Source organism: Mustela lutreola, chromosome 8 (genome assembly GCF_030435805.1).
Source record: "Mustela lutreola isolate mMusLut2 chromosome 8, mMusLut2.pri, whole genome shotgun sequence".
Taxonomy (NCBI): Eukaryota; Metazoa; Chordata; class Mammalia; order Carnivora; family Mustelidae; genus Mustela; species Mustela lutreola.
In genome coordinates this window covers 136,979,163-137,001,658 of record NC_081297.1, presented here as the reverse complement: position 1 = coordinate 137,001,658, position 22,496 = coordinate 136,979,163, and the positions used below count along the sequence as shown (strand labels likewise).

Genomic DNA, 22,496 nt, shown 5'->3' with positions numbered 1-22,496 from the left:
ATATTTTATTTATTTATTTGACAGAGAGAAATCACAAGTAGATAGAGAGGCAGGCAGAGAGAGAGAGAGGGAAGCAGGCTCCCCGCTGAGAGCCCGATGCGGGACTCGATCCCAGGACTCCGAGATCACGACCCGAGCCGAAAGCAGCGGCTCAACCCACTGAGCCACCCAGGCGCCCGTAAGTATACATTATTTACTATAAACAAAACATTTATAAATATATATCATCTTCTATAGTAAATATAAAATATATATTTTAGCTTAAAAAATCCTCATTTGTGTCTTGAGACAGTTCATTATAAAAGGGTTCCAAGGTCAAATGAGTTTGGGAAACACCCGATTGCCTTTGTGAATTAGAGTATTCGAGACTCTGCAGGAGAGAAATTGGAGTAACCCAATGTTAGCCTGCAGAAAGAGCTCACGGCCAAGAGTCTAGCCTGTTCTCAGGTCAGTATTTGTGGCTGGTTGGTACGTGCGCTGCAGTGGGGTGTTAAAGATTCTGAGGGGATGGTTTCTACAGAGCTCCGTCTGGGAAACAGTGTTGCATCCTCTCGTGAGGCCGTCTTTATGGCAGAGTCACTTGCAAAGCCCGCACTAAGTTGCAGGGACAGTTTGAAGGGCGTTGAATTTTGTTATCTTCACAACCACCCTAAGAGGTTAATATAATAATTATTATTTAATAATGATAATAATAATTATTATTAATTATGATTAATATATTATAATAATACCTTATTATCAGGGAGGGACACTGAGGCAGCTGGAAGTTAAGTAACTTGAGTGGGGTCACAAGGCTGGGAAGTGGCATAGCGAGGCTTGAATCCCTGTAGTCTGGCTCCAGAGTCCACGCTCGGAACCGCTGTGCTATATAGGCCCTTGGGGCCTGCTCAGAAGCTCCAGGGTGTGTGGAAACTAACAAACTCTTCAGAGTGTCTCAGGCAGACTGGCCACGCCTGGTGCTTCCGTGGCCTCGGTGGTGGGGCAGCGGTCACAGTCTCCCACTGCGCTTGGCTCTCCCCGCCAGTGGATGGCTGGGGGATGGGCCCATTTCTGCTGTCTGTCCTCAAAGCTCTCCAGTGACACACACAGTAAACCCACAGGCCTGCTGGCTAGGACCAGACATCTATGTGGTAGCGCCAACAAGTGACCCCAAAGACATTTTTAAGAATTGATCTCCTAATGGCCTAAGGGCTGGGCTGATGTTTTAATGGGGTTGCAGCATTTCCCTGTTGCAGGAATTAGGAGGCCTGTGAGGAAGGGGTGACACTCATCTGATCCTCTGTACCCAAATAGCTTTCTCCAGGGCCTGGCTTTGCAGGATTCTTGGCAGGGTCCGTATCCCGTTGACCCAAGGAGCTGTATCATTTCCCTCTTCCCGTTGTATTCCCATCTGCCCGTCCAGGCCTGCTCATGTCTCTGCACCTCCGCTGACACCTTCCCTGACCGACTCACACCTCTCAGAGCCCGTGACACCCACTGTACACTGTTTCATAAACTCAGAGGGCCTTGGGCCACATGCGAAAGCACTCAGCTTTCGTGTTAATTCCCTGAGATAGAAGGTATCTCTCTACTCTGTCCTGTGTGCCCAAACGACAGCACAAGTAGCTGGAGCAGCTGGGTGTTTGAGCCACCAGTGGCCATGACCGTGGGATTCGTACCCAAAGGGCAGGACCAGGCCAAGGGACTGGCAAGGTCGTGAACCTCCCGCCTGGTTCTCTGCCACCGACGAACCGCAAGGGCGTTAACCTTCTCCTACCTTGCTCGCTTTCAAGATCTCAAACATCAGGGGCAGGCCTTGGGTAACGAGCTCCTCTGTGTACTCTTCCTCCTGAATGGTCTTGAACTCCTTCAGCAGGCACTGGATGAGAGGCCTGCGGTGCTGCTGGAAGGCGATCCGCAAAGACTCCAGCCACGTGTGCAGCGTCCACGGGACCCCTGGGAGGGGAAGGGGAGGGCCCGGAGGGGAGGAGAGGAAAGACAGAAAACAACCACAACAGAAGGTGTGTTTTTATCTGCAAGCGGGCCTTTCCCCAGGACAGCACCAAATGACGAGACCAAGACAAGAGCCGGACGTGGGGTGAACAGCGCCAGTGTTGCTTTTTTTCCCTGAAGACGTGTGGATGTTGAAATTGAAGCTCATAATTCAGGTCCCTTAGCTCTGGGTGTCCAGCTGCGCACGCCGTCCACGGTATGAGGAGCTGCATTCTACCAGATCTAACCGTCATGTAGAACATGGACGTGTCACGTGCTGCTTACACCTTCTCCCTACTTCTGGGTCCTGACTCCGTCTACCTCTACCCCTTCTGCCTTCTGGGGGGCGGGGGAACGGAGGCTCAGGGAGGATGGGTCTTGCCCAGGAGCTGGTGACAGAGCTCAGAGCTGGTGACACTTATCGCTGGACTTGACCCTCTACTGCTCCCTCCAGGACAGCCATGGGATGTCAGAGAGAGACCCTGGAGGATACCCCTGCCTGCTGCCGCTCTGCATGAGAAACAGCTTTGCCATCTGTGGGTGCTTCATCAGGCCTCCCTCCTGGAACGGAAACCGCTCGGGCAGCTGCGAGACACCGAGGCAGAGCGCGTCTCCCTACTGCTTCCCAAGAGCGGGCCGTTCGGAGTCCGGAGTGTCATTGTCCTGCTACAGAGGCTCACGGGGCAGTGGCATCCGTGTCCCATGTACTAAACAGTCACTCTAAGGGAGAGGCCCACGTCCAGAATGGCGGCGGTGGTGGGGGGCTTTCCTCAGGTCCTCTGCCCCCCTCTACCTGCCACACTCGTTCTGTTGAAGGCTCACACTCGGCCCAGATGCGGAGGGGAGGGCTGGCCCGGTCCCTGGACACACGGAGGGGCTGGATCCGAGCTAGCTCACTCAGGAGGAGCCACCCCTGCCTTGCTTTCCCCCAGGGCGGCTTTGCACCCGGAGCTCAGGCCTTCCTGGCAGGTCTCCCGGCCCCTGCTTCATGGACCTGGTTCTCTAAGGCAGTGATTCACCAACCGCTGGGAACCACCTGGGATGATTGTTAAACATAAAGATTTCCGGCCTTTATCCATCCAGACCCTCGACAGCAGAGCCTCTGGGTGTAGGGCCTGGCAATCTGTATTCGGACAAGCTCCCAGGTGATTCCGATTCCTCAGTTCTCAGGGTCTGGAGTTTGGGAATCATGAGAAAATGACCTGGGGTTGGATGGGCCTTTGGGGATCGTGTGGGTGTTTTAGCCTGCCTGTGCTCCAACCAGCACATGAGAAGCTCCCTGGCCCCGTGGTGTGTGTGTGTGTGTGTGTGTGTGCGCATGGGTGTGTGTGTGCATGTGTGTGTGTCAGTGAGCTAGGGCTGGGCAGGGGTGCTGTGGCCAGCGGCGGAGGGCGCCCAGACTGACCTATGCTCCTGATATCAATTGTGACATCCACGTAGCCATGCTCAGCGCTGTGATACATGGCCTCCCTCAGGGCTCTCAGTTTGGCCTTGCTGTTGCGGCTGGCACACAGGGGAGGCGGGGCTGTCTCCGCCAGGTCAGTCCCCTCGGCCAGAATCTCCTCCAGGGACAGGATATCACTCTTCTCCTTTTCTGGCTGAGCGAGCAGTTTGCGGAACACATTCCTGTCAATCATAAACCCAGAGAGGAAGACACTCAGAGATGGTAGGGCTTTGCCGGGGCAGGGACGGGGTGTGGGATGCGGGGACCACTCATGGGAGACAATGGAATGATGGGAACGACTCTGGAGTGGGGGTGGGGGTGGTTTCAGAGGCCTGACCATGGGTGCTTATGTTTTAAGGATGAAGGAGACAGTGGGGCATGAGTGGCTTTGTTTCCTTGAGGGCAGTCTGGAGCTAAGTGCTTTCCTCAAGTATCTGGAAGGTTCTAGAACTGTGCCCTTTTAACCGTCAGCCTGCATAGGGCCCCACAGTGAGTTTGCTTTATTTGGGTTCTGTGGAATAAAACAGGATGGGGGAAACCCTGAAGGAAATGTAGACAAGGAGTAACCAAACGTGTGGGGGTTTTCTTCTTTTTAAAATGGATTCTTGTCCCTTCCTGGCAGCTGAGGTGACGGGCTCGGACCAACCCTGACCAAGGGGAGCGTTTCTGTGAGGTGAAAGCTGGTCGGGAAAGGACAAGACAAGGCCATCTGAGTGGATGTGCACTGCGTGGAGTTGGCTCTGAGCAGGAAGCTGGCGGTTAAGCTCACTCTGGCCAGGCCTGGGGTCTGGCCTGCCTCTGGGCCCCACATCCAGAGATGTAGTGGGTCTGGGGTAGGCCTGGGAATCTGCATTTTTAACAAGCACCGCTTGGGACCTTGTGGCTTTGGCCCGTCCTAGCCTACCTGTGTCCGTGGGCTGCAGCCTGGCTGAAAGAGTTCATATCCCCCTGGGGGGTGGTGGAAATTCCATTCCTGTACATGGTTCCTATCAGGGGATCCGCACCACGCTCCAACAGCAAACTAACCAGCTCAAAATTTCCTGCAAGCCCAGAGAAGGGGGTTTTATAAGCGAATCAAGCAGAGATACAGTCACAGACACACTGAGGGCCAAGGTGGCGCAGACCCTTGGCGGGGACGAGACTCGGCGGCTCTTACCTACAGCGGCGGCCAGCTGCAGGGGGGTTTCCGAGTAGTTCTCCTCGCCGTGCTCCACGGAGCCCTCCACCTTGGCCCCGGCGTCCAGGAGCAGCTGCGGAGGAAGAGGGGCCACTGAGACATTTGAGGACATGCACGGTGAGGCCACGCATGAGGAAAAGCTGGTGGAAGTCAGTGCGATGCCAGGGTTCCTGCCCTCCCTCTGGGTCAGGGGCCATGGGCACAGGGCGAGGGTAGCTGGACACCAGACGGTGAACGGACAGCCGCTTGAATCTCCTAGAAGCTCGGACTATCCAAGTGTGGTCCGCGGAAAGCAGCATCAGCATCGCCTGGGAGCTTGTCGGGAATGCTGGCTCTCGGGCCCCGCCTCGACCAATTGAATGAGAGTCTGCATTTCAGCAAGATCGCCAGGGGATTGATATGTATGTTCAAGTTTCTAGAAGCACTGCCTTCGGTGCTCACAGCGCCAGAGTGCTGGAAGACTCCCTTTTTGGGTCTGGCACACAAAGCCTTGGAAAGCATTAGTGTGGTCTCTTAGAAACAGAATCTTGAGTTCCGAAGGACTTTGGGGACCATCTGGGCCAACCAGGGCCACGAGTCCCTTCTAGAACACTCTGGGTAGCTCTGAGGACAGCTGAGCAAGTTTCCTGGCCAGCTAGATCAATTAATTAAGTGGCAGAGTGAGCTTCAAGGAGTTTACTCTGTTCTATGCATTCCCAAAGATACTGGGCTTCTTAGAGAGGGCGGCTGTCCATGCTGGATCTCGCTCACAGTGAATGCGTTCTCAACACTGCTATTGGAAAAAGAGGGGGAGCAATCCGCCTTCTTTACTCCCTATCCGGGGCTCCCTGAGGGCACAGCTGGGAGAGGGCTGCTGAGGGCTTTCCTTGCCTTGTGTACCCGCAGGGGAGAGGTGGCCTGACTTCTGTTTGGCTTTGCTTGGTTGCCGCTGCTCCTCCTCCTGATTTCAAGGCTTGAGGATGCCCCTGCACTTTAAGGGAAGGCATTTGTATCCACTAGGCCACCCCCCTGGTCCCTTCTTTCCTATATCCCTCACCCAGGAGTGAACTGGGCATGACATTCTACAGGCAGAAGTCAGCTCTCAGTGTGACATGTCCTACACTCCGCCTCCTAGAACATGACTTTGGATCTGTCTGAAGGAGTCCCATGACCGAGGAAACAACTAAAGATTCCTGTGGATCTCCAGCATTGCCTAGTGGTCCCTGGAACACTTTTTCCTGCCCTGCAGACCTCTAACAGTCTTAGATGACATAAAAGCAAGTGTTTCTGATGTACCCAAAGCTCAGCTCTATGAGGTCAGGAGGGGTAATGGACCTGGATGCTGATTTTTTTTTTTTTTTTCCAGAAGCACTGAAGACCAAGTTTAAGATCTAGAATGTGCTGGAATGGCTCGTCCTTGAACACCAACTGTACAACAACCAAAGAGTTCAAGCAATACAACTTAAATGCCCAGAGGACCTTGGATGAGGACATCTCTCCATACCTGGGATGGGGGGGCTGTTTCAGAAGGCCCGTGCAAGTGCAAAGGCCCTACTCTAGACCTCTGAGATCAGATTCTCATTAAGGAGTGTCCCAGTAAGTGTCCTTTAGAACCACTCCCTTGGTGACTTGGGCATGCTTCTTTCCACTGGTTGGTTAGAAACCACTATACTCTACAAAACACCAGGGTCACACCTAAGGGGATGTTCTAAGGTCTCACACCAGTCAAATCTTATGTTCACATTATGACAAGCAAAATGAGCAAATCCACAACATCACAGCTCAGGCCCCACCCCCGAGCAACCAGGAACAGCTTTGTCCGTGTGCCACTCGTGTGTGTGAGGCTGCGTGTGGGTCTGTGATCATTTCATATTGGTTAAAGCCAGGCCATATAGATCATTACATATGATATTTGTGTTTATATGATATGAATGTGCTATACTTTGTTGCAATTAACCAATATGAATCCCTTAGGGGATGTGCATGCCGGGAGAGGTACAGATTTGCATAATGGAGGAGGTAAAATTAAAGGTCAGACGTGGATAGGGAAATCCATTAATACCTGAACTACAGGAATATGTCCATGCAACACAGCAAAAGTCAGAGCCGTCCAATGGCGGGTCTCGGGGTGGACGGATGGATATTTATGAGGAGTACTGACAACCTATAAACAAATTGAAGTTATTTTCAAAATGTGACCTTGACAGTATTTCGACTAGCAAATCTGACCTATCTGTGGCTGGGCACGTGGGCTAGAGATGTACAGAAGGGCATCCTGGGAGCGCCTGGGGAAATGTTGGTGATAGCGGGCTGGTGACTTTAAGTCCTCCGTGCATCAGAAGGACTCCTTCTTGCTTCTCACCTAAAGGGAGTTAAACTGATGGCTATGGACCTCCTCCAAGGACCTCCAAGGTGCCTTGGAGAAGCTGTGATGGCAGCTACCATGAGCCAGCTCCCCAGCCGGCCCCCTCTTTCTGCTTAAGGAAGGGTGGTGCTTCAGAGGGCCAAGGCATGGCAGAGAGCAGGAGATGCTGGACCAGGACACCCACACCTTTAGGGGAAATTCTCAGCAGCAGCAAACCTCAGGCAAGGTGAGTTCTGCCTCAAGCTCTCAAGCCAGGGGTGGTCACCACCCATCGGATGGAATGACAGTCCCATCTGGTCACAGCTCTCCTGACCTGTCCTCATTTCACTCTTTGGCTGGCTTCCTGGGAGACAAGGACCCTGATGCTGCTGGAAACTTGGGCACAGGCCCTTCCTGGACACACTGTGGGTGAGCAACCTGACCTCAGTCTTTCAATATGGGGCCTCAAAACACCCTAGGCCAAACGAGAGGCAGCAGGGCAGCTGAAGGCTGGGAATTTGCAGGACTGGCGCCCACACATGGCTTTTCTCCCGAACACCCCTGGGGCCATCTAGCCATGATGCCTGTTTCATTCAGAGCAGCTGAGTTCACTAATCACCTGCCAGGGGGATGGGGGAGGGGAAGCCTTGAGCTGGGAGCCATGGGATGGGCCAGAGAGGACCCGAGAAGCTCACCAAGGACCCAAAGATCAGGAGCCCGTGCAGGGGTCTGCACGGTGCTGGGGGATTCGTAGCAGGCAAGAAAGTCCCCAATACTTGAAACTTGTAATAGCTAAAATGGTCTGGAGGCAAAACTGTGTCTACTGCCTGTTTTCCTCAGAGGAATATCAAAATTACTAATTAAAAAAAAAACCAAAAAAGCCCTGTAGTAAGACTACGAGAACATCTGATATTGAGCTAACAAGGCTTCATAGGGCTGCTGAGCTGGGATCGCAGTGTGCCAAACTTTCCAGCCTCTGGGGCTGCCAAGAGCTGGCTGCCAGACAGACAGACAGGATAGAACACGGTCAAAAAGTGTGAATTCACCTATTACAAGCCTCATGGTGTGTTGGGGAGGGGGGAAACCGGTATTAACTGAGTCCCAAACTTAGGCTAGGTACCCTTCGTATTTAATTCTTCCAGCAACCCTGAGATGTGTGTGATGCTGCTCTCCCTGCTGTGGATGGGGACGCGGGGGCTCCAAACGGTTACGCCACCCGCCCAAGCACAAAAGCAAGTTGCTAAGACTGGAGTTTCTGAATTTGAGCCTGAGTGTCAAATTCTAAAGCCCGTGGGGTGTGCTTTCCACTATACACATCGCACTGCCTCTAGGAAGCTTTGCGATTGGCTTTAAGACTTGGGGCTTCCGCTTGGCCAATGGGCGAGCCAATCAGGATTTGGTAGGGAGGATGGAAGATCTGGGGAAGTGACACCTCTGGGGTCCACAGATCAGCTCTGTATTAGGCAGAAAGGGCTAATGGCTCAGGAGAGCACTCTCTCACCCAATCCCCAAAGGAATGGATCAGCAGTAAGAATCAGACTCAGTCTGGCTGAAGCAAAGGAAAGCCGGTGTTCCCTGTAGCTCCGCTGGTTGTTTTAAAATGAAATGTATATGCCCGCAGCCCCTTGGAGTGTGGCTGGGCTGGGGCCTTGCGCTGGGAGGAAATCCACCAGCTGGTCTGACCTATTTTGCTGGACTGAGCACCCTCAGTGGTGGCTCTTGGGAGAAAAAGTACCCCCGCCCCCTGCTCATTTCCCACCTCTGGGGATGGCCAGGCCGAGGGGACCTGCAGGGCTCTGCCCCCTCACCTCGACATTCAGATCAGCTCCGGCATCCAGCAGCATCTGAACCATAGCCTCGTCCCCACGGACGCAGGCGTACATCAGGGGGGTCATGCCCTGCAGTGGGTTAAAAACCAGAAAACGGAGAGGGTTTACACGGTGGCTGTGTCACTCAACAAATGGAAACTCTCACCTGCGTGTAGGTGGCTATGCTTGTATTCAAAATCCAGCATTAAAAAAATAAACGTGCTGCCCTAGGACTCACAAGGTTACACACCTCCATGTTTTGAAAACCAAAATGGAAGCAAAAAGTGGGGGCAGATGAATTGCCCCCCCCCTTTTTTGGCAATTATTTTTGCTTAAGTTGGAGTATTTTCATCTGTCCTAAGGAACAGTAGACCTAAGAGTGTTTACTAAAACAAGTGGCTGATTTCAACTTAAGGGTCTTAGGAACTTTCTGGATTCTGCAACATCAGTTCAAACTACCTAATTCATAAACACTGTTTCCTTGACATTTTCTTCTTCACAATAAAACAAGTGTCATCTTTGCTTTATATAAGCTGCTGGTCAGTGTCGAGGGAAATTGGATGCCTCTGAGCTTGCCTCCACCACTGACGTGTGGTTTGACATTATCATTTACAAGCAAAAGGCAAGAGGCTGAGGAATGGCTTTTAGGAATTCCCTATTTGCTTGTGACTCCTGCTAATTTTGAAGTTCCATAGCCAATAGAAGAAAGGGACAGATTTTGCAATAAATAGTGCTGTAAATGTGGCTATTCAGAAAAACATGCCAATTAGAGCCTTATCTCACACCATACACCAAAATAATTTCTAGTTTGACTACAGATATAGATAAAAAAAAATTAAAACCACAAAAGACATCTAATCGGATCTGTTTTTAGGTGTAAAAGTAATGGAAGAAATCATAAACAAAAATCATCAGTGTTGAGGACATAAATTTGTGAACAGTATAAACAAAATTGAAAGGCAGATAATAAATTGAGACATATTTGTCATATTATAACAAAGGGTTATATGTCTAATATGTAAAGAGCTCTTCTAAATAAAGAAGACAGTAAGGCTCCAGTGAAATCCTCGCCCAAGGTAAGTAAAAGATTAATAGGGAAACACATACATTGTTGGAGGGTGTGTATAAGGAAACAAAGTCTCTGGGAAGGTAATTTGAGACTGAGAACCTCTAGAAAGGTTGATGTGTTTGAGCCACTATTTCCACTTTTAAGAATTTCCCTAATGATGAGCATAGCATAACATACAGGATCGTAGGATCATTATTTTGTGCTCCTGAAACCACTGTGTCAACTATACTTCAGTTAAAAAAAAAATCTCCCTAATGAAACAATCAGGGATTTGAACAAAGACTTGTGTGTTTAACTCAGCATTATTGACGTAAGTAATTAGAAACAACCTAAATATTTAACAACCAAGGATGGTAAACTGAATAAATAACATGACCATTTCATGTAGCCATTAAAAGTGATTTAATAAAAAAAAAAGTGATTTAATAAAATATTTAATGATACTGCAAAGTACTTTTAATATACATTATTGGGAAAGGCAAGATGTTATAATTCCCTGTTTTAAAAAAATATAAGAGAGAGAGAGAGAGTGTGTGTGTGTGTGTGTTAGGACTCCTCACTGCCGAGGAAAATTCTTAGCTGCTGTTCCTTCCCTGGGACTTGCTGCATGAGCTGTTCGTATGAGAAACAGCTCCATCTGTCCCTTGTGACTCTCCATCTGGGGCTCACATTGAAAACCGCTGTTTGTTTTCTCTGTCCGTGACATCTTCAACCACATGGTGTCTCCGGACTGGTAGAAACATGAGCCTTTCACCACCCCTCAGTTTCAGGGGCTGGGGGACAGCTGCCGATCTCTGAGGTGCCTCCTAGGGCTCTCCAGAACGACTTCTGTGTATCTCAACGTTTGGTAAAAATACTCCTGGAGTTGTTCTGTGATGCAGTAACAGACAGGCAGGCAGAGAACTAATTTTAACCACGCTGAAAAAAGGACTTGAAGGACACATGCTAAATATAAATAACGGCTATCTGGGTGATGGCATTATTTCCTTTCTGGAATAGGCCTATTTTTCTCTATTTTCCATTTCAGCTGCAACGATCATGTGCAACTTCTATAAGGATGAACAAGGATATTTTTATATTTTAAAAACTATAACTAAATAAAATAAAATTTAAAAAGTGACCCTAAGTCACCAGCAGGGGGAGTGCGTGCGTGCGTGCGTGTGGGTCTGTGTGTGTCCAGGGCCTGCTGCTGCAGCCATCTTGGGACATGGGGCTGCGCACCTGCTGGAGGGGTGGGGGGTGTTCGCTCAGACTCTCGGACCCTGTACCTGTTCGCTCATGGTGTTGATCCCATCGGGCCCCAGGAGAGACACTGCCTGCTTCACCAGGTCCGTCCGCCCACAGTTCAGCATCCGGAAACCCAGGTCCTGCTTAAACTTGGCTTCGATGGCCACTGCGTCCAGCTTCCGAGAAGCACAAAAGCAATCGTCGGCCCTAAGGAAGGGAGAGATGGTCAGTTGGTTGCAGCGGCTTCCCCAGGAACTGGTCCTGGAGGACCAGGAGAGCTAGAAAGAACCAAGGATCCTTTGCATTTTCCACGTTAATGGCCCGTTCCTAGGCTCCAGTTAAAATACCGATGTCTTGATCCTTGGTCCTTTGTAACCGGGGCTCATCTGTCTTCCTCTGTGCTAAACAGGACAGAGGGAATATTTACTGTTTGCTACGGGCGAGGTGCTCTGCTAAACTCTTTTTTTTTTTTTTAAGATTTTATTTATTTATTTGACAGAGATCACAAGTAGACAGAGAGGCAGGCAGAGAGAGTGAGAGCGGAAGCAGGCTCCCTGCTGAGCAGAGAACCCGATGCGGGACTCGATCCCAGGACCCTGAGATCATGACCTGAGCCGAAGGCAGCGGCTTAACCACTGAGCCACCCAGGCGCCCCTCTGCTAAACTCTTGACGGGAGTTCGTTTGTTCAATCCCCGCACAGCCCCGAAAGGCAAGGACTATCATTACCCTTCTTGTAACCATGGAGATAGGCATACAGATAAAGGACTTGCCCAGGACCACCCAGCCAGCAACCTATAGGAGACACTGCCGCAGACCCCCTTCTATCCCCTCTCCTTGCTAATTCAGAGGGTGGAAACTGAGGAAAGGAGCCAGGTGCTCAGATTGCCTCCTTCCACTGCAGCTTCTAACTAAGCCACCTTGTGGCATAAGAAGAGGTTAAGTCTGTGAGGGAACAATGTTCTTTTTTATCTTTGGAGGACAGGAGAGGGGCTACTGTTCCAGAAAGTTTATGGCACCGAGGTTCCTCTTTATCAGTAAGCCTAGGACCTGGGGGAGAGCCTTGAGGGGCGAACCACAAAGGGAGCCTCAGGAAGTGGGTGGGGTGGGTATGTGCTTGACTCTTGGTTTGGTTTGTGATGTATCATTCATCTCTGCGTGGGGAGAAGGCCACCCCGAACTAGGAACCCAGGGTAGGAGATAGTAGGGTTCTGGACAGGAGGCAGCAAGAGTTTGCTTCTGGCCACCAGGGGGCGCTGATGCAGTGAGGATAGAAACCGGAGCAAGGCGTCTGAAAGCTTGGTGTGGATGTGGGGTGTAGTCCGCAGGCACACCTCAGGAGCTGGGTGTGGGGTTAGGCCTCCAGGGGCCTATTTGTATGAGCACGGGGAGGGACCAAGAAAACCCACAGCTGGCCAGGACCCTGAACTCCAGGATTAAGACCTTTTCACGGCAGGCAGGGGAGACAAGACCACGCACTACTGTTGGAGGACTCGCCAGGGAAGCTCCGCAGGTGGTTGAGGGGGAGGGGAGGACAGAGGGACCCTTGGTCTCAGCATCAAGATGCGATGGGATTTGTGCCATAAGGCGTGATGCATGGGGCTCTGGATTTGGGACTCTCACAGTGAGGGTTGCCAGATTTAGCAAATAAAAGTTCTAGTACACTAGAACGCTATTTGCTGTTTAATTCTGAAATTGAAATTAAATTTTTTTTGAATTTTTTTTTTTTTTTTTTTTTTAATTTGGGAGCAGGCAGAGCCACCTGCCATGATTTGAAAAGAACGCAAGGAAAGACCATGGATCCCAACCAGCATCTGCAGGGGAAGAGAGGAAATTCTCAGTGTGGCAATGGGCTGCATCTAAGTTCTCCCCTCCAAAAGGTCCAGGCCGAATGGACAGGACAGAGCAAAGAGGATGAGAGCAACAGGGCCAGGTTCTGGGGCATAAATAGAGGCTTCTGGAGAGGGAAGTGTTGGGGTCTGCATGTGTTGTGTGGCCATGTCTGGAGCCTTGACTGGATGGCAGGTAGGGAAAACTTTTCTTCTAGAAGACCATTTATCTAGTCCCGTAAGAGGCTGATTTGTGAAATCAAGGGCCTCCTTCTTGAGAGCAAAGATGCTACAAATTGTCATTGTTTGTGAATTTGCAGTTTCCTCTCCCCTGTCTATGTCTAAGTCCCTTCTGCTATCCTCCATGCTTGACTGACTCTCTCAAATAAGCATTTTTTTTTTTTTTCCTGGAGTCAAGTTGAATTCCACATGACTGGAGAAATGTATACTGAGCACCCACTGCATGTAGGCACCACGATAGGGGCCAGGAGAAGGGAGACACAGACCCCCCACCCCATGTTCCCTGAGAGCCCAGACTCATAAGCCAGTAACTCCAAGAACATCACCACAAGTGTTTTCCAGCTACAGAGGCCCTTGATTTTAATTACAAAGAGACAAATGGCAAGGAAATTACTGTAGCTAAGATGGTGATGATGATAATAATTGTTATTATAGGAAGCTAACATGCGCGCTGAGTTCTTATTATTGAAATCTAAGCTCTTTCCGCATATGAAGTCATACAGTCATCATGACAAGCCCACAATAAGGGCTCTCAGAAGCCCCTTTCTAGACCTGAGGAACCTGCCCCCGTCATAGAGCTGGTAAGCACGAGCCCATATAGTACTGGGTGTCTGAAATTCAACTTTTTCTTTCTTTTTTTTTGCAACTTTTTCTTAACACATCCACCACCCCCCAATTTCCCAAACCTGTCCCCCAGTCATCCTGTCCCTCTGTGAATGGCACCCCTGAGCTCCCAGATGCTCAGACCAGAACCTTCTCCCATGCTCTTGGCCATGGCATCAGTTGGGTGATTTTGCCGCCCCAATTCCAAATCCATCCCCTGCTCTCCAGCGGCCTGGCTTCCAAACATCGGCCCCTGAGACCAGGACCCGAGCCGAAATCAAGAGTCGGAGACTCAACCGACAGAGCCACCCAGGTGCTCAAAGCAGTCTCTCACGCGAGAGTGAGCTTAAATTGTAAATAAGACTGTGTGGTCCCTCCGCTTAAAACCTTCCCATGCCTTCCCCTGTACTGAGACTAGAATCCAGCTCCCGGGGCCTGGCCCCGCAGGCTCTGCAGTGGTGGAGCGCCCCCCACCCTACCCCCACGTCCTTCAGCAGGTGCCGCCCTCCACCGGCCAGCGTCTCTCCTGCCTCGCAGGCTTTATTCTCGCTCTTCCTTCTCCTGGCTCTTTGCGGGGCTGGCTCCTTCTCGCCCTCCCAATGTCATGTCCAAAGGAGGCCTTCTAAGGAGGGTACCCCCCTTTCCTGCCTTTCCACACCCCATCTCTGGCCAATTTCCTCCTCCCCTTTCTTAGCACTTTTCACAATCTGTGACTACAGCATTCCATTCTTTCTGTCTGTCTATCTTACGGTTTGTTTTCAGCCTCCTGGGGGCAGGACCACATCTGTCCTGTGGTGCCTCTTGTGTGTCTGAAGCATTCGGTCTTGCTTGAGAGCGAAGCCCTGCACCACTTGCCTTTTCTTCTTCTTTTTTAAATTAACATACAGTGTATCATTTGCCCCAGGGTACAGGTCTGTGATTCATCAGTCTTACACACTTCACAGCACTCAGCATAGCCCGTACCTCCCCCAATGTCCATCACCCAGCCACCCCCATCCTGCCCACCCTCCTCCCCTCCAGCAACCCTCAGTTTATTTCCCCAGATGAAGAGTCTCCTGTGGTTAGTCTCCCTCTCTGGCCTCATCCTGTCCCATTTTTCCCTCCCTTCCCCTACAGCAGGTCCCGGGAAACACCTGTTTTTCAAGAATCCCTCAGTCATACAAAGTGAGTAATGGTTGTGATTACTCAATGTTACCAGCTAAAGCAAGTAAGAGACATTTTCCGTAAAGGCTTGTGAAAACGTGGCTTTCTGTTCAACCTGGTTTGTTAGAAAATTTACCTCTGCAACATTGAAATTCCTGCAGCACTCTTGTAAACATGACTCAGAGATCCATTTACTCGTTCTGAAGGGCCTGGAAGGATCTGCCACGGAAGACCAATAGGTCCCCTTGGGGCCTGGCAAATACGTGCACCTCCCGAAGGGTGGGACTAATTTATGCAGAAATCTATGAGGCCGGTCCCCTGGGGCTTCACCAGAAGGGGATCAACTCTGTGGTTTCCCCCTCCAGTGGCTTTCAATGACGCCATAAAAAATCTGATCAATTTAAGTAAGAGGTCAGCTATGGAAGTAGTCAATTTCTCTGATTTCTCAAGGGCCCTGGCCCCGAGAGACTGCCTCGATATTGTCTACCCCTTCAAGAATGTGACTTCAGAAAGATGTTTTCCAAGGAGGCCCCAACACAGCAAGCGATTGGGTTGACTTTGGTCCCCTGGGAAGGAGGTAGCACTGGGGAGGGGTGTGATGTTTTCTGCTGATCTCTTGATGAACTCCCACTGACACAGGCAAGCAGCTGAGGCCTCAGACACATTTTATTCATATATTCATTTTTAAAGCTAGCATGCATAGGAGTTGTGAGCATGAACTCTGGTTCCCAGTTCTGCCACTCAGCGGCTGTGTGATCTTGGGGCAGGTTCCTTAACCTCTCTGATTTTCAGCTTCCTCCTCTGTAAAATGAGTTTAGTAAGAACACCTTTGTCCTAGGATTTCGGATGTGGGTTAAATGAGACAATCCACGTATGGTGCTTAGCAAGGTACAGAGCTTTGCACACAGTTCTCATGAAGTGTTCACGATCGCATATCATAATCGTTACGGTAAATCACAAGGCAAGGCGTAGCCTGGAGAGAACGCACTGTATTTGGAAGGACCAAATACAGAGACTTGGAGACTGAAGAACACTGTAGTAATCGTGCTTCTTAAGGTTTCAAAGGAGACACTGCAGCTAAGAAATTCCACCAGAATAAAGGCAGTCCTTTTCCCTGTGGGGAGACCCTGGTCCCCAGAAAAGCTGCCAGGCCTCAGCATGGTTTTGCAAGCAAACTGTAAGTGATGACAGAGGTTGGAAAGGGAGGGGGATGGGGTCAGGCTCGAAGGAAGCACAGTTTCTGGAACATTTCAACAAGCAGGAAATGGTAGAGCAGAGCCACTCAGGATGCTGGGGGCTGCCCAGCCAGGCTCCCAGCCCCTCTTTTTTCTCCTACCCCAGGACCAATCCTGACCCCTAATGCTGGAAGGTGCCAGGCAGTTCCCAGGCTCCCTGAGCGATGAGTCTAGCAGCCCCTCTCCAAGGGTGTGGCTTGGATGCCTGCCAAGCTGGGTTTGTCACTAAGTGCTTATGCTGTGCACCTAACCTTGCACAGCACAGGTAACTCGGTCTCATTCCATTTTCTCACGTGTAACATGGAGACCCTAATATTTTTACATATCTTACCGACCTAACAAATACACGTTCTTACCACGTACCAGGCATATTACAACTTTTGGCAAGTGTTAACATGTTTAATTCTCACAATAACCCCACGAGGAAGGCTTTATTGTTATCACATTTACAGACAGGGAAAAATGGGGCACAGAGAGATTAATTAACTTGTTCATTGTCACACAGCTAATAAGTAGGAGTCGGGATTTAAGCCCAGGCAGTCTGGCTCCTGAGTCTGTTCCACTAAGTGCTCTGTACAGCCTAGTTCTTATCAAAGTGCTGGCAATCCCTGGGCTTCTGTGCATGACTCTGGGATCTGAACCTCAAAGGCCCAAACAGTCCCCAAAACCATGACCTGCCCTCACCAGTAAAAAAGAAGCCAGCCCTTACTGTTTGCTCTCTGTGTGCCAACCACCATACCGAGCGCTCAATTCCTACCACTTCAACTGACTTCCCCTTGAAGGCATTGTTATCATCATTCCCATTTTCTGGACAAGGAAATTGAGGCATGGGTGTGAGTGTTCGACAGCAAAGCTTGTCTCCCACAGAACAGGCAGAAGCTACTGCTTTAGACCTGAGTTCAGACCCCCCACCCCCACCCCCTGCCCCGTGCTTCAAGCCTGCTGCCTTGGGCAGGGAAACTAACCCGTCTAAGCCTCTCTTTTCCGATCTGCAAAGCAGGGATGGTAACGCTGGGACTCACGCCTCTATCCGGGATGAGGGTTAAGAAATAAAGCTTTGGAGCCACTCAGCACAGCGTGTGATGATAACTGCACACAGAATGCATACTTATTTGTATTTGTCTATGCACACTGTTTTGTGATTGTAGGTCCTCTTTCCCGGGATTTAACGAGGCATCTGGAAGTCCCCCACTCCCTACCCTCCCACTCAGGCTTCTTCAGTCCCAGGGCAGGTCCCTCCTTGCCTCCACAGCTCTTTCCAGCCGCCGTGGAGCCCGGCCCTCCTCACCGGGGCCTTGTTTGCAAGAGCTCTCTGCTCTTGTTCCCGCGGCTTCTCACTACCTTGGTCTACCAGCAGGCTGGCAGCCTGGGACAGAGCAGCTTCCCAGGCCCATCCCAGAGGCAGCCGCCAGGGGTCCGCCTGCAGGGGTGGGGGAGGCGGGCTGTGGGAGGGGTGGAGCCGCTCTGCCCTGCTCTCATGGAAGATGCCAGTGCCCGCGATCGTGGGGCACAGAGGTGTTTACCCACAGTGGGGATGACTCTGGGTGGGGGGTGCAGTCCCCCTCTGGTGCTTGGGCCCCAGGACCTGTGATCTGCTTTATAGTATGGTTCCCAAGTCACATTACTTGCCTTTTTTAACAGTGGTCAAAGAAAGAGTAAAGATTTGCAGTTTTCCTAACACACTATAGTCAATCCGAACAATGGCATTTACAGATAGCCTTCCCAGTGCTAGACATTTCCCATGTAAGAGCTCATCTCATCCTCCAGATAATCCCACTGTTGTCTTTATTTTACAGACGGAGAAACTGAGGCACGAGCTTCTGTCACTTGCCGGAGGTCACACAGCTCATAGGTGGCAGAGATATCATTCAGCCCCGCTGGTCTGACTGCTGAGCCCATGTTCATGTCCTGCTTCGACCCTCACAGGAACCCCAAAAGGCAGGCTCCCATATCCCCATCTTACCGATGAGGAAGCAGCAACCAAGTGAAATTAACTATCTTGCCTTCAAGTCACTTGGCTCCGTCTGCCTCCAATCCTACCCTGGCTGGGGGAAATGCCACAATTCATTCATTCTCATGGAACGTTCCCTGAGTGCCAGCAGCAGGCAGGTCAGGGTCAGGAGCTGGGACCAGCAGTGAGCTGGCCGGACCTGGCCCTGCCCTCGCAGGCTGCATGGGGAAGGACATGAAGCAGGCTATTGGCTAGCCATGACCACTTAATGGAAAACGGAGGGGTCCAGGAGAAAAACGAGAAGCTTAACCCCAACTCTAAGTCCTAATTGAGACTCCCAACAGCCGGCCTTTCATGTTCCTTGGTGGGATACCAGAGAGATGTATGATGTCGAGGAGACAACAATGCTGATTTCATTTATCTGGACCCCAGGAAGCTTGCTGAAGGGTGGCAGAGAGAACTACTGATGATGTATATCCCGAAACAGCCTAACTCCTGGCTGCATAACCCAGGGCAGGTCTCCCCAATCTCTCTGGGCTTCCGCCTCCCCATCTCTAACGTGGGGAGAACAGGACGTATGCGTTTGGGTTTTGTGGGGGAACAAGGCAGACTGTGCACATGAACCTGTCCGGCTACTCTGGAGACCTGGTGGAATAGGGACACATGCCTAGGAAATGTAGGATGTGTGATGCTGACAGAGACTATGACTTTCTAGAAGACGCGGACATCGGTCAGCCATCTGAAATGCAACAGAAACACGGACAGTCAACGCCCCCAGCACCTCTTCAGGAACAAGGGCCAACGTGTTGGCTCTGAGACAACACCCAAGCCAGGCATGCAAAACAGGGTTCATCTCAGGCACGAACTCTGATTCGTTCGTACGGCTGCTGGAGTGTGGTGGGGGGATTCTGAGGCCAGGTCTCAGCTTGGCCAGGCAAGAGGAACATGGCGTGCCCTTTAAAAAAACATTCTGAAAGCAACTGGTAAGGTGGAATAGGGCCAGAGTAAAAGCTCAGATAAATGTGGTTTTAAGTCGTGGCTGTACCCCCATCAACTGTGTGACCTTGGATAAACCGCATTTCCTTCAACAATGTCAGTTTTTCTCCTCCGTAAAATGGGGCTGTGGGGCTAGTCAAGTTCTTGAGGGCCTCCAAGCATGGACATTCTCTGAGTTGATCCCATGTTTTCTGGTGCTCATGAACCATTCCCTCCTAGGCACCAGCTTTCCCCCCTTTCCTCCATCACAACCCTTGAGTGTCTCTGTTTTTGCTCTTACATCACTCAAACTCTTGTTCATGGCCAAGAGGATCATCTGGGAAAAGATGTGTGGCAAGGAGTGTTGTCTCCCAGCATGCGTTCTCCACCCCTCCTCTTAGAGTGGCACAGAATCTTCTGCCTTCTTTGACTTTTGGCACGGCTTGTGGCTGTCCCGTTAGAAAGTTTATTTCCCCTTGTGGCTGGTGACAGCCATTTGGCTAAAGTTCACACCAACACACATGAACAGAAGGGACATAGGAAACTTGCATGTCCTGCTGGGGAGCGGGAGCCAGGTCGGACTGGCTGGGAAAGCCAGTGCTGTGTATCTTCCCCATTCTGGGTTGGCGACATCTCCTTGTCAGCCTGAAATCAGCCATTGTGGAAGCATTTACACCACGGGAGCCGGCAGACACCACAAGCCACGACTCCCGCTGAACTTTCACCAGCACACCACTGTCTATGTCATCTGCTTAAAAAGAATATTCTAGCCCTGGGATAACAGTCCCATCTCCCCCTCCCCAGCAGATAAGCAGACCTGCCTATGTCCCAGCGCTGACCACACAGGTGAGCCGAATGCACTAGGGCAGCGCTGGCCAACTTTTTCTTAGTGAGAGAGGTTGTCACTATTTTCAGCTTTAGGCTAGAGGACAGCCATAGACAAATGGGTGTGACTGTGCTCCCATAACATTTCATTTAAAAAAAACAAACCAGACTGACTCAAGGGCCACAGTTTGCTGACACCTGCTCTCAAGGAGCCACAAGCAACAAGATGGAAGGGTTGGGGGTCTTCAAGGGATCTTGTGGAGCGGAGCTGCCCCATTGGCCTGCCCTGGATGAACTATTACATGGCGGAGAAATAAACATCTAGTTTAGTTAAATCTCCATACTTGGAGATGCTCTTGTCATCTAACTTACACAGAAGCTAAGAAAGTAACTGCCTGTTAGGGCTCCTCTCCTGATGCATCAGAACAGAAATATACATTTCCTTGAAATGAAAGGGTCAGATTTGGCTGCTTCCTCCCATTTCCTAATTTCTGTGTCTCCAGATAAGAATACGAGCGCCTGCAGGTCCAAGGCAGGGTATGTATTCCTATAGGGTATGTAGGAGAGTAGTTTCCTAGGTTTTGTTTATAAGGATCTGGTGACCCACAGGACAAAAGCAAGACTGTGCTCTCAGCGTCTTTGTGGCTGCCAGGCTGCCTTGGCGGGGGGTGGGGGGTGTCCTGAGGGGTGCATCAGGCCTGCAGATGCTCCCTGCCATCCCCGGCTCTAGCTTCTTAGTTTATTGGGCGTCTGGATGAGGTCAGCCTGGGGAGGTGGAGGGAACAAGGCCAAGAATTTGCTGGTTGATACTTTTATCACAAAGCAGCTCAGTGGTTCTCAAAGAGCCAAAGAAGAAAGCCACGTTCTGTTCTTGCTGTGAGGTGCAGGAGGTCTGACTGGAGGAGAACTTCAGGGAGCAGGGAGATGTGCAGGGCTTGGGTGCTGAGGGACAAACTCTAGGCCAGGGCAGTCCTAAGACCTATGCTGCTGGCTGACACACGGTTTGAAAACAGGCTGCAGATAACTTTCATGTGGGGCACCCCTGTGCCCAGTCCTCTCTATTGTCTTCTATCATGCTGGGTCCACGCGTGTGTTCTTTGCTTGTCCCTGGGCCTCTGAGTTTGGATCCCGGACTAGCGAAGGATGAATGTGGTAAGTTCTAGACGTACAGGTGAGTGTGGTAGGTGCTAGATGCAGAGAGAGAGATACTAAGGAACTAATATGTTAAGAAATCTTCATTATGGGAGGGAGACAAACCATAAGAGACTCTTAATCTCACAAAACAAACTAAGGTTGCTGGGGGGAGGGGCAGAGGGAGAGGGGGATGGGGTTATGGACATTGGGGACGGTATATGCTATGTGAGTGCTGTGAAGTGTGTAAACCTGGCGATTCACAGACCTGTACCCCTGGGGCGAATAATACATTATATGTTAATAAAAAATAAAATATTTTTAAAAAAGTAATAAAAAGAAGAATTCTTCATTAATTCATTCTGATCACCTATTATGCGTGATACACCTATTAAGTGCTTCCATACTCAAAATATTTTATGGTTCCCAAATAATAATGATAATAATAATAATAGCATGACATAAAGCATTCCTTTTTTTCTTTTTTCACAAAGCATTTCTTGTGCACCAGGAACTATTTTAATTGTGCCTATATATACACACACAGATATAAATGTATCCTACACATACCTGCGAATGATTATGTGATGGTGTATGCATGTCTATATACATGTAACATATATGTACACACACATAAACTCATTCACATATGTGATATTATAGAATCCTTACTTTAACCCTGCAGAATTTACTGCATCTTTCAGAATTTATCTGTATCTTAGCCCAGAGAGACTAAGAAACTCACCCAGGTCCCATAGACAGCAGATGGTAGGACAGAGATTGGAACCAGGCAGGCTGTTGCTGGAGCCCTGCTCCTCCCACCCTACCCCTACCCCACTGCCTGTCTGTGCTACTGAACGTCATCCATGTTCACTAGATGCTATTCAGATGCTGCCTAGTTCACTACTAGATGCCATGTCCTGGGCAGGGGGCCAAAGAAACATAAATTCCTGTGCACGGGCCTCAAACTCGAGGCCCTCTTGCAACTGTCCCTCCCGAGAGCTCCTCATCACCCAACCATTTCTTCTTTCTCACCATTTCAGCCAATGAGGCCCACTGCCCATGCCACATACACGTCTCCTTACTGCTTTCTTGCCTGCACACACGGTGTCCTCACCTCAGATCCTCTCCCCGTGTCTCGCTTTCTTTCAAGTCCTCCTGCACTCACGAGTCCCATTAGGCCGCCTCTGGCTTGCAGAATCCCAGAACGTCAGTGCTGAATAAGAGCAAGGGCACTGGGGCCAGCTCCTAACCTTCCTAAGATCAGAAGTGTTAATTGGAAGGGGTCCCGGATGTATCAAGGAGCAGAACTCGTGTCTTCCTCTAAGGTCATTTGGCAAGTCTCTCTATGGATACCTTTAGACTTGCGTAGAGCAGCGATTCTCAAACTGGGTGCCTCTGTCACCTAGGGGCACCTGGCAAAAACCTGGTCACAGCCTGGGTGGTCACCGCTAAGGACAGGCTGCTGGTGTCTGGTAGGTAGACTGATGCTGTTGACAGCCTGCAGTGCACAGCACCCCCCCCCCCCCCCAATAATAATCCAGCCC

The 22,496-nt window shown here is 50.4% G+C and overlaps 1 protein-coding gene across 4 annotated transcripts in view; it reads right to left on the bottom strand.

Annotated features, from left to right (window-relative positions):
- Window positions 1-22,496, bottom strand: part of ABTB3 (ankyrin repeat and BTB domain containing 3) — a 288,735-nt gene that overhangs the window by 37,443 nt on the left and 228,796 nt on the right. For 2 of the 4 annotated variants that reach the window (XM_059186770.1, XM_059186773.1), the window contains 7 exons: window positions 11,061-11,226; window positions 8,724-8,813; window positions 6,634-6,735; window positions 4,572-4,665; window positions 4,320-4,455; window positions 3,377-3,597; window positions 1,757-1,935 (listed from right to left, as the gene is read on the bottom strand). In XM_059186770.1, the coding sequence (XP_059042753.1) occupies window positions 1,757-1,935; window positions 3,377-3,597; window positions 4,320-4,455; window positions 4,572-4,665; window positions 6,634-6,735; window positions 8,724-8,813; window positions 11,061-11,226 (988 nt within the window). The remainder of the gene's footprint in view (window positions 1-1,756; window positions 1,936-3,376; window positions 3,598-4,319; window positions 4,456-4,571; window positions 4,666-6,633; window positions 6,736-8,723; window positions 8,814-11,060; window positions 11,227-22,496) is intronic. The other 2 variants (XM_059186771.1, XM_059186772.1) reach the window with 2 other exon arrangements.